The sequence below is a fragment of the Gymnoscopelus braueri genome (genome assembly GCF_963280865.1).
Source record: "Gymnoscopelus braueri genome assembly, chromosome: 3".
Classification (NCBI taxonomy): domain Eukaryota; kingdom Metazoa; phylum Chordata; class Actinopteri; order Myctophiformes; family Myctophidae; genus Gymnoscopelus; species Gymnoscopelus braueri.
Window position 1 is genome coordinate 30,866,563 of NC_137612.1, and position 12,825 is coordinate 30,879,387.

At 39.5% G+C, this 12,825-nt stretch overlaps 1 protein-coding gene across 1 annotated transcript; it reads right to left on the reverse strand.

Moving 5' to 3' along the window:
* Positions 1-2,259: 2,259 nt before the first annotated feature.
* LOC308083080 (monocarboxylate transporter 1-like) lies at positions 2,260-7,267 on the reverse strand (the record flags this gene model as incomplete). Its single annotated transcript, XM_080425216.1, is given in 5 exon segments — positions 2,260-2,865; positions 3,005-3,437; positions 3,440-3,771; positions 3,970-4,113; positions 7,051-7,267. Coding segments are annotated over 5 exon segments (1,362 nt in total). The 3' UTR covers positions 2,260-2,629.
* Between the last annotated feature and the right edge of the window lie 5,558 nt (positions 7,268-12,825).

Consider the following 12,825-nt stretch of genomic DNA (forward strand, 5'->3'; position numbering starts at 1 on the left):
AATGGCTTGTCCTTCTCCATCCTGGACAGGACAATACACACAACATGGCAATAGCTACACACAGTGGTGGAAAAAGTAGTCACATTTTTTACTTAAATAAAAGTATCAATACTGCAATGTAGAAATACTCGGAATTTTTAATTTACTTGAGTAAAAGTACGAACGTGTTGGCATCGAAATGTGCTTAAAGTACCAAAAGTTACCAATGTTTTCAAATGTATAAATAATATTTTGAAAATAGCAGATCTACACGCTCACAATTGTGAGCTTGTAGATCTTTCAAATGGCCGAAATGTATAAAGGGCTGACATGGCTAATGCATGTTTTGTAATAATAATCGAAATCTACAAAGTAATTAAAGTTTTTTAAAAAATGTAGTGGAGTAAAAGTGCAATATCTGCCTCTTAGATGTAAATAAAAAATAGAGTAGAAGAAAGTACTGAAAATTGGAAATACTCCAGTAAAGTAAAAATCCCTCAAATGTGTAATTAAGTACAGTACTTTCCACCACTACACACAACAACATGGCAATAGCTACACAAGAAACGAGTTCACAACAAAGAGCATTGTGAGCTTGTAAATCTGCTATTTGCGGCGAGCAACACCATCAAAACTCCTACAACGTCATAAGAGTTTTAACCATTGGTATAATTAAACTGCGTAGTAGGCTACAACTACAACGGTGTCGCTTGCCGAACAGACGGATATAAATCAAGGCTTATACTTACACCCTCCCCTTAAACTAACACTAAATTAAAATTGTAAGGCTTTCTGGTCAAATTAAACTGAAATCGCTTTAATCTAAACAGTTAGAATAACGTACACAACTGACGGCTATAGCTGTTAATCTAGTTAGCAGCTACGCATTAAAAAAAGAAATCAACTGTCAAATTATCTCATCAGTCATTTATAGTGACGTTATAAAACAACGACGAAATAGCTAACCTTTAACCCAAGTCAACAACTTTAAAGGACATAATAATCAGCCAAGTGGAATATAACTCCAAAACAAACGCTAAATTAGAGTTAAGGATAGTTATTAATGATAGTTTGCGGGTTTTTGATCCGATGAACAGGCGGACTGCCAGCAGTTAGGTCAGGTGCAGCGCGAGCGCAGGGAGGAGGCTGATTACCAGAACCGCAGACGCATCGCGAGAAGTTGATTTTGAAATGCGCCTCGCGCAGTGGTGGAAAAAGTACTCACATTTTCAATACCGCAATGTAGATATACTCTACTCTGTTACAAGTAGAAGTCCCGTATTAAAAAATGTCTTGAGTAAAAGTACTTAAGTATCGGCATCAAAATACTTAAAGTACTAAAAGTAAAAGTACTCATTATGCAGAATGTTCCATTTCACAGGTTCACAAAATGTATAAAAAATATTTTTAAAATAGCAGATCTGCAAGCTCACACTGTGCGATGCATTGTGAGCTTGTAGATCTGCTATTTACAAATGGCCGAAATAGATATATAGGGTGAAGTGGTTAATGTGTGTTTTGTAATAATAATGAAAATCTAGTAATTAAAGTTTTCAAATAATTGTAGTGGAGTAAAGTACTATATTTGCCTTTGAGATGTAAGCTAGTGGAGTAGAAGTAAAAGTACTGAAAATTGGAAATACGTCCACATTTCTTTTTACTACTTTTTAATACTTTGTTTTTTTTAAATACTTTATTAAAGTCCAGTATTCAAAATAACTTGAGTAAAAGTACAAAAGTATTGGCATAAAAATATACTTAAAGTACCAAAAGTAATGTGTCCAGTTTCACAAGTTGCATATTATGTCTAAAACGCATAAAAATCTTTTTTTTTTAAATAGCAGATCTATCTACAAGCTCACAACTCGTGGCATCGCGACAAATAGCCAATGTTTAAATAGGGCTGAACTACTATATTGTAAGATAGTAATGGGATAAGGCAGAGTTGTATGTATCCATCCATCCATCCATCCATCTCTCTCTCTCTCTCTCTCTCTCTCACTGCGACACACACACACACACACACACACACACACACACACACACACACACACACACACACACACACACACACACACACACACACACACACAAAAACATACACTGTACAATGAATGTCAGTGCTCACATGTTCAGTTTATTTGTGACCATAGTTCAGTGATATTGAAACAATATAGGCCTTCAGGACCCAAGGCCCAGCATGTTTATTAATGGGATATGCAAACAAAGTATAAGAATAACCTTCAGGAAGATATTCTGGGAGTTATTAGTGCCACTTGGTCCTTTCAAATACTTTTATTTATGTACATTTTCTTTTTACAAAAGTGTCCCAGAAGAGGGAGGGGGGGTTAGAGGGAGAGAGATTAAAAAAAACAAGCAAACCAAATACTGTGATCAAGTGCTTTCACAAATGCATTAACTTTCAAAAAAGGTCATAGACTGCAATTGTTTGAAGTACATCAATTATATTGTAATTGTTTGAAGTACATCAATATATTGCAGGGGCATCTGATACTGCAGCATCAAACAGTAGCATAAAATGTGCATTACAATGTTTTCCTGAATACTGCTGAAGACAAGCATCAATATTTCATACTATTCATATATCATATCACATCTAATTGGCAACAGTACACAGTAAAGCACTGAGTTAGACTGTGTCTTCTGCAGCCTTAACCTCTGCCACCTCTCTGGCAGCACTGCCCTTACTGGACCCCTCTCCTCTGCCTTTCACCTTGGCCATCCTCTCCTCCTCTTTTCTCTCTTTGTCCAGAAGCCGATAGTTGAGTCCCATTCCTGCAAACAGGAACACACTGGCAACGATGAGGATGATTCCACAGCCCTGGTAGGTGTACGTGTAACTATCATAGACGTCCTTGAACTTCCCTGTGGAGATCAAAAGAGATGTAGGCTATTACTATCATTTTATCATTGTCAGTCATGTAACAAATATCATAAAAATACTGTTGTATTTCAGATAGATAGATAGATACATGTTCAATCCCATTAATAACAATACACTCACCAAGTAAAGGAGGCCCCAGCAATACAGGACCACACTCCACAATTGTGACTAGTCCAACAGCACTGGAGAAGCGTTGCGTCCCCACCAGGTCCATCAAGGTCTCAAACAGTACTGCACTTGCCCAGCCAAAGGCAAAGCCAAAGAACATAGCGTAGATGACAAAGCCTGTGTAAGTCACTGATAAAGGGGCAAATACATGGCACACGCCGTTCAACAAGATAGAAGCAGCAAAGTAATACTGGATTCTGGCGCGGACCCATTTGGTGTTGGCGATCATGCCCATGGAGGGCCGGGCAACCATGTCAACAAAAGCCAGCACAGAAAGTAGGAAAGCTGCCTTCTCTTTGGGGATGTGTAAATTCTTTGCAAAATTACTGAGGAACACCAGGGGCGCAAATAGGCCGAAGAACAGGATAAAATTACCCAGGATATACAGCCACGGTGTTTGAACAGACTGAAGTCAATGAAGCTGTTCATGACCTGTGACACAGTCCTCCTCTCTGTAGTTTGGACAGGTGGCACAGGCTTTGGTCCTATTGGTCGCATCAGGGCACCAGCAACGCAGCAATTTAGAAGCAACCCTCCTAGGATGAGAAAGCTCCCCCTCCAACCAAACTGGTCGAAGAACCAGGTGTTTAAAGGAGCCAATGTGGAAAGAAAGACAGGGCTTCCAGCCATGGCAATTCCATTAGCTATGGGCCGTTTATGGAAGAAGTACTTTCCAATCATTGTGAGGGCAGGGTTAAGATTGAATGCCAATCCTAGACCTACAAAATAGACAAAGAGATCAATGGAAAAGTTAGCTGTATATTTGTATTGACAATAACACATCTTTAGTTATAATATATAAATACATAATATCTCATTCTGTAACAGTTACATTCTTTAATAGGGCACTAGATGGTGACAGAGATCAATAAACCATGAGTGAACCATGAGAAGTATGAAAATTATTTACGACGTACCTCCCACCACTCCGATACAGAAGTATAGTTGTTGAATAGAGTTGCAGAAAGAGGCAGCAACGAGGCCTGTTCCACACAGGCATCCTCCCATTATCATAACAGCGCGACTCCCATATTTATTAACCAGGATGCTACTAATAGGACCTAGACCCCCCACACACACACACACACACACACACACACACACACACACACACACACACACACACACACACACACACACACACACACACACACACACACACACACACACACACACACACACACACACACACACACACACACACACACACAGTGCAAACATTGGCAAATAGCTCCATAATCAAATCGCTCCATAAATAAAAAGGTTACATTTGACCACTAGAGGGCATCAATGCTACAGCTGTTGTGTAGTGAATTCATACAACTTCTGCAATCATTGCTGTCAATGCTGCACTGCAGTAACTGTCCTTTCAAACCATTACTAATGTGATCTCTCATGTCAAAGAAAACAAGAACAAGAAAACAAAGTGTAATGGCATCAATATATTATGGTTCACAGGTTCCTCCATTTTGCAGGAAAACAAATCCGTTACAGGACCCTACTTAAATTGAATTCTAACACTTTCGGAAAAGGCCACTGAAAACACTGTGTGAGTGTGTGTGTGTGTGTGTGTGTGTGTGTGTGTGTGCAAGCGTGAGTGAGGAAGCGTGAGTGCACACTTTCGATTACAGTTTATTTAGCCCTTCTCTATCACAAGTGTGTATGTATGTATATATATATATATATATATATATATATATATATATATATATATATATATATATATATATATATATATATATATATATATATATATATATATATTTATATATATGTATATATATGTATATATATATATACACACACACACGCACTGCATGGAATAAGGCTGTTCGCGGGTGGGTGTGTGTGTGTGTGTGTGCGCATGCGTGTGTGCGTGCTCGTTTGTGCGCGTGTGCATGCGTGGGTGTGTGGTGTGGGGCTCATGTCTGGCTTGCATTGCCCTCTAGCGTTGATTCTATAGAATTGCCTGGGGGACAGTGAAAACAAGCAAAAACTCCCCTTTCAATTTCCCTGGAATGCCAATTCCCCTGTAAAATATATATAGCATATATTGGCAGAATAACTTCTCTGTCTCTGTCTTATAATAACAGGTCGAAATGAGAACGAGGATTTATGTAGAAGATGTTTCAGTCAGCCTGCCAAATCCCTGCACTGCCCAATTAACTTAAACAGAGTCTGACAGTTTTTGTTTAGAGGTTGTCCAGACTCATTTGCCAGCACAGAGCGAGACAAAGGGTTTTTAGATTGTAAAGCAGGCAGCGCACACTCTAACAATTAGTTCTTTCCTTCCATCGCGTAGGGAGAGTTGCTCAAGATAAAAAGGTTGGATACAGAACAAATGTAGAGAATTATGAGTGTAATGAATAAAAAATTTAAGGAGTACAAAAGTACCTTGCAGAACAGCAGGTGGTTAATGAACCTCTCATGAAGAGGTGTGCTCAGAAACTCTAACAGGCTGACTAAAATAGAATACATTGCTTCATAGTTAAATAAAACCCTAACTTGCTAGGCTTGTTTTGATTTATGCAACTAAACAGACAGTTCACTGTAGTCCATAACCTTTGCTTTTTAGGAGTGAATTGCCATCCTGGTACAAATCTCACTGGCATGTTCTGGCACTGAACAAAGGTCAGAGATAAGCCTACACAACCCCTGTGTTCATCACGTACTGCTACTCAAGTGTCCAGTCCAGTGCCAATCAAACACGCAATGCACTATTAAAAGAGGAAAGCACTGAGAACTATTAACCCTTCAAGAGGTTCTTCCAACACTTCCACAACACAAACACATAAACATAAAAGCTTGCCTAAAAAAAATATACTGTATACTTTACTGTTAACAGTCGGGTTAAGTGCTGCTTTTTAAAAGGAATATTGTTGCTGAACAATACGCAGCACTGATTGCTTTACAGGAAACATGGCAGTTACATACTAGGGTAATGAGGGCTTATAGCTAAACTTCCTGTTTTGAATGCAATGAATATGTGATCATTAGACTTAGTACAATGGTGATAAATACAATGGAATGAAATTGCTTAAGTTGAAATTGAAGCTGTATAACATAGTTTTCTTTTTAAAAAGCAACTTTACTTACATTTCCTGAGATTAAATAGGGTACAGTTTATACCAATATCAATTTAACTAACTTCATAGTAAGCAAAAGTTTAATGTAGGACAGTCCTTTGATGTCGCTCCATGGGCATCTTGTAGGACAAAGGGAGTCCCTTTGAATACGGTATAATGCAGCTGAAAATCAACACCTGAGTGGCTGACATCATTCAGCATTGCATTCAAGCCCAAACATCAGCTTTGGTCTTCCACTCTATGCAAGCACCTATCCTTATCATTGTCCCCTATGAAGGACAACATTCATCTGCTATAGTGGACAGAAGGCTAAAGCCCATTCATGTTCTCCAGAGATGGATACTGTTGCACAACACAGTAGAGGACATTCTACATTCTACATTCAGCATTTTAGAAGCTCCACTTCACTTCATTTCAACAAGCAGGGTTTGATTTGAGTCTGTCTTATTTTTGACAATACTCTCAATCTTAACATTGCACTGTGACACAATCAACAGTTGCAGCCTGTAGATGACCAAAAATAAGTGCACAACTACAAATGAAACAGTGGCATGTTTTCTATTCATTTGAATGGTACAATTGGACCACTAAGCTCTGCTGATGGGATATCCCGTACATGTACTTAAGAAGGAAGGACTAGTGGACCCTTTTGTGTAACAGTTTGTTAATAACTCTCAGCTTTCATAGTTTGTTAATAACTCTTTGTCCAAAACCCAAATCAGTCAATCATTTTAGGAAAATGCTCAGATTTACTGTAGCAAAATCACTTGACTGTTCTTGTAAATGAGTAGCGGAAATGATATAGGCCTACCTAAATCTTTAAATCTGCAAGTACTTAAATTAGCTTAATGGTAAATTCTTGAATGCCCAAACCACATGGTTGCCTGGTTGCACTTTGCCCACACAGCTCACCTCCTCCGTACATGACTGCCAGCATGATGGATGATATCCAGGACACCTGACTGCTGGTGCAATCGAAAATGACCTCGATCTCTTTGAAGAAGACGGTGATGGACTTGGGAAAGGCATAGGAGAATCCAATGGAGATGAAGGCCCCAACCACAACCATCCAACCCCAGCCACCCTCAGGAGGTGTGTAGCCCACGGGTCCACCGACGGCAGGTGTCATCGCAGTTCACCAAAATACCTCCTTTTCTGCACCGTTTACACAGATACGGAGGCCTGTTTCACAAAGAGAGATCCAAGCAGTTATGGAAAAAACACAAATGATCATTAATCAGTAAATGCCATATTTTGAGTTGTTAATAATACACTTTATTTATTATCAAATTTTTCACATGGGCCTGTTATAGCGCCACCAGGAGGCCGATTTGTGCAAAACCCATTTTTTCCCATTACTCCTACAGTTTTTAACCAAACCTCATGCAAATCGGTACACAGTATCTCTATAGTCATGTGATCAACCCTGATCTGTCCGATTTCCCATATTCCATCCTCATTGGCTAAGGTTACCATCCAAAGCTTGCAGGATTGGTCCGTTTTGAACAAACTGCCTCAAATCATGAACGCAGCTTGCCATTTGCATAAAATTGCACACGCACATTCCCACTAGGCCGAGGAAGAAATGGCACTTAAAACTTTTCACATCAGCCTCATGGTGGCGCTATAACAGGCCGATTTGCATTTTTAACTATAACTGCACCGATCTGCGTGAAACTTTGCACGCCTACTCCCTAGAGGCCAAGGAAAAAGATCTGCACTGCATTTTTCACATCTGCTTTTTACAGCGCCACCAGGAGGCCGACTTATGTCAAATATATTTTTGGATATTAATCCTTCAGATTTTATCCAAACATCACACAAATCGGTACACAGTATCTCTATAGTCATGTGATCAAGACGCATCTGTCCGATATTTCATATTCCATCCTGATTGACTAAGTTTGCAGGATTGGTCCGTTTTGAACAAAATGTCTGAAATCATGAACGCGGTGTGCGATTTCCGTGAAAATTTGCACGCACATTCCCACTAGGCCGAGGAAGAAATGCCACCCTTTTCACATTGGCCTATTATAGCGCCACCAGGAGGCCACAATAACTTACCTGACCTGGCGGAGACCTGTGCTCCGAGGAGCACTTTTTCTAGTTAAGGATTACATTCAATTCCCTCTGACAGTTTTCTTCTTTTAGGCAGCTCTGTCTGTATTTGGAATAGCGGCCCTCTCCTTGGTCTTTATTTATTGGGACTCTTTTTCCGAACAGCAAACCCAACAGTAAGTATTCCCTAACACTAGCAGAACGCACACGCGCGCGCGCACACGCACGCACACACACACACACACACACACACACACACACACACACACACACACACACACACACACACACACACACACACACACACACACACACACACACACACACACACACACACACACACACACACACACACACACACACACACACACTTATGGGACTGATGAAACATTCAGATCAATTCAAAGATTCTGGTAAAATGATTAAAAGCTTGTATATTGGTATGACATTATTGTAATTGTGTTCTCTTGAATAGGGAAGTCTTGCGGGTTTAATCTTTGGCCTGATTATAACTTTGTGGGTGGGTATCGGAGCCCAGATGTACCCACCCTCAGATGAGAAGACTAACCCCCTCCCATTATTCATCAACACCTGCAACAGCACACTGAGCCAGAACTTTACAACCATTGCTCCATCATGGACCAGTGCTCAGCCTGAGTGAGTCTCATTATCGTCACCTCAGTTTACTGCAGAAGAGCACAAGTTAAACTGTGTAGGTCTTTGACAGTGGTAATAGCAATGATGAATGAAGACACAAAGACACTTGTATTTCATATGAAGTGTATTTGACTACAACACATGTAAATACAGAGTAGAATCTGTGGCATAATTATTAGAATATGCTATAAACATAAAAGTGTAATAAGCATAAATGTCCTTTGGGTCGCACATGCGGGAGCAATGGCTGATCCAATGTGCTCCCTCCCTCTCAGTTACAGACCAGCCCTGGCAGACACATGGTATTTTCTGTCCTACCTTTATTTCTGTCCTGTGGGCACTCTGTGCACGCTGATTGTTGGCCTCATAGTGAGCAGCATCACAGGTGAGCTATCCCTCCTCTAAGCCAAGTACCCTATGGAGACAAAACACAGATGATTTGGTCTACATGTTCAATATGCTGCAACAAAACAATTCCAGTTAGATGTTCATTTGTGTGTGTGTGTGTGTGTGTGTGTGTGTGTGTGTGTGTGTGTGTGTGTGTGTGTGTGTGTGTGTGTGTGTGTGTGTGTGTGTGTGTGTGTGTGTGTGTGTGTGTGTGTGTGTGTGTGTGTGTGTGTGTGTGTGTGTGTGTGTGTGTGTGTGTGTAGGTGGCTGTAAGCAGGAGAAGCTGAACTCGAATTTGTTTGTGACCAAGAATGACCTGGTCTGTTTCAAATGGTTCAGCAGTTCACAGGTAAAGAGACTGGTCCATATGGATCAAATCAATGCTAGAAGATTCTAGGAGGTGGAAATTATGTTTCACAATACAATCATTGTTTTGGGGTGGAAATTCTGATATATGGGGTGCCTGATAGCTCAGCCAGTTTTTTGCTCATTTGCGTGTTTTCAAAAGTGCAGAGGTGCATCACTTTCTGCTATACCTGGATACATAATGCTTCTTGTGAGCACGAGCACTCGGTGTGAATCCAACCTGTCTTGACACATCAAGACGTGAAGAACTGATGTGTAGCCAAATGTTTCTTTTTTTTCAGTTTCGTTTGTTCTGATATGTACTGTATAAGATTTGCAGCATGGTTGATACTTTGGTTTTCTATATTTTGCTCTTTTGTTTCCTTTTTTTTCTTTTGTGAAGATTAATTTGAATGTTAATAAGGTGTGCATAATAGCCTACGCTTCGGCTTCAGCCCATACTTTTTCCGCCAATAGTTATCTTGTTGCCTTTATTCTGAATGTTCAGCTGTTATATCATGGCCGAAAGAAACTAACTAACTAACTATATCTTAAGTAAAACAAATTGCCCATAAAATGCCTTACCTTATGTTCTCTATCCCTTACAGGCATCTGAGTTCACAGAAAAGGCTGAGTCAGATGAGAAGATGGGAATTGACAACACTGAATTCACAGATGATCAGTTTGCCAAAAGTGATAAAGATGTGGAGAAAGTTACTCGATTTTGATAGCACAAAGTCAATACACCATGGCAGCCATGTTCATCTTCATACTCACATAATAATTTACTCCTTAGTTCAATGGAGATAAGACAGTTTTCTTAAGCTACAGTATTCTTAATCATGCTAGTACATTTGAATGGAAAATTGTACTGTACTGTAAATGATTACTTTTAACACTTCAATGGAACTATTTATGTTGAAATAAATATGTACAGTATATGTTTTTTAAGTAATGCTGCCAATATGCAAAATCTGTGTTCAAAAATATTATATTTCATTTTGTGTTGGTGGGGCAACAGGTTATGAATTCTTTGACACTTTCTCTGTTCCTGCACAATTTACTTAATGACAGTACGTACGTGCGCGCACACGTGCACACACACACACACACACACACACACACACACACACACACACACACACACACACACACACACACACACACACACACACACACACACACACACACACACACACACACACACACACACACACACACACACACACACATGCTCTCTCTCTTTCTATCTCACTGATTCAGCAGTGCTTTGTGTCAGAGAGAGAAAGGGTGATAACACAGCCCCTTGGCAACATACTGTACAATAGAAGATTTAAAATAAATGGTCCACCCACTTTTACCTACCAATGTGCCAGGAAGCCAAATCTTTATACTGTTCAAAAAGGGTCTTTCAAAGTCTTTCAAGACTTTATCTGACAGATATGAAGTTTGTAAGATACAGTACATTGTAACTACCATGGTCATTTTTTACCACATATATCCTTATCTATCTGCCAAAGAAACCTAATGAGATGTACCTGTGAAAATGCTTTGCTGTTGACCTACTGTACTTTTCAAGAATAACTAAAGTCATGTTTATGGTACTGCTTTTTATTGTACAAGATTGAATAATAATAAGGAAGACATAATTCTGTTTAAAATGTTAGAGGGAAGGAACAAGTAAGGGTACATTTTGCTCTTTAACCAAAGATAATTTGCTCTTTTTCTTACTACTTCCTTAAGCCTTACACCCCTACTGGGGTATAGGCCCTCGAAAAGGGACCTCCAGAGTTCTCGGTCACTGGCGTTCTTTTCTATCTGTGACCAGGTGTATCCCACACGGGCCTTAATGCCCCAGCTGACTGTACCACTTTCTCCTGTTTCTTTCTTGTCAATATGTAGACACCAGTGTCTCTTTCTTGTCATGTAGACAGTAGACACCAGTGCCTTTTGTTGAGATTCTGAATTCTTAACTCCCCTGAGTCCCCATCTTTAAACCAATCCAGTAACTTTGATTGGTGCAGGGTTGAGCATGGATCTGATTGTAAATACCATATTTTATTTATTTCACTGCAGATAGTCTACATTTAAATCCTCCTACCCATCCTTAACCCTTAAATTCAATTAATTATTTCAATGGACTAAAATCTTGTTTTATTTAATGGCCTTCCTGCCCTGGCATTTGGCCTTTGTGCCCACAAAAATTTACACCACCAATGGCAAGTGGCCTTGCCCCTAAAATGATGAAATTCCAGGCTTGGTGGTAACTCAATGGCGTGTCAAAAATGATCTGACTCTCTCTGCCATAGTAATTTCAAATATGACTGAAGGCACAATTCCGTTTACCACCAGTAGGCTACTATCCATGAAGTTATCACTCTCACTAAGGACACAGCCTCAACACCCAGAGTCATACAGTCACTCTATGGTTTGGACTGCTTTAACAGATGAGTTATCTTCAATGACCACAGCAGTAAATACTACTGTGACTGATTAGGACTACACCCCAATCTACACTCATTTCTCCAACTGTCTATGCAACCTCTGAGAAAATGTACACAGCCACACAAGGTAGGCTTATAAGTTCCTTATTATAGTGGTTAATGCGTAAAGAAAAATTCACTGGTTTTAAATTTCCCCAAATGAATGTTTTCCCTCAGGTCAGGTTCTTCAGTTCAGAAACAAATATCACAATTCTCTTATTATTATCAATGTATATATTCCATAGATGTAATCAGATATGTCATATGTCAGTACTTACATTAATCTCTTTACAACACTGAGGAAACTAAGGATTTAAATATTCTGCTCATCATTCAAACTTAGTAATTACTAGCTAAGGAGCACTTAAATTTCCAGCAGATCTTTTTGCAGCAGATGACACTCTTGTCATTTCTGGAGGACTGTATGATGGCCATGGAGTCTATGACAATCAACCAACCACCACCATAGAACAATCTCAATTCCGCCTTGAGTTCCTCAGTGAAGAAGAATCCTAGGTGTTGAAATGACATGTTTTCACTGCATGGATGTATTAAAAGCTTCACTGGCATCGACTATTAGCTAGCTAACCAATCAAGTGTCTTCTCTATTCAGCAATGTCATGGAAAGATCATGGAACCATGTCATTTCACCTTTTAACTTTACAGGTTAATAATGGTTGAGAATAAAGTGAGATTGCGTACAATATTGTGTCCAATATTTTAATATAGGACAAATAAATCTTAACACATTGAATTC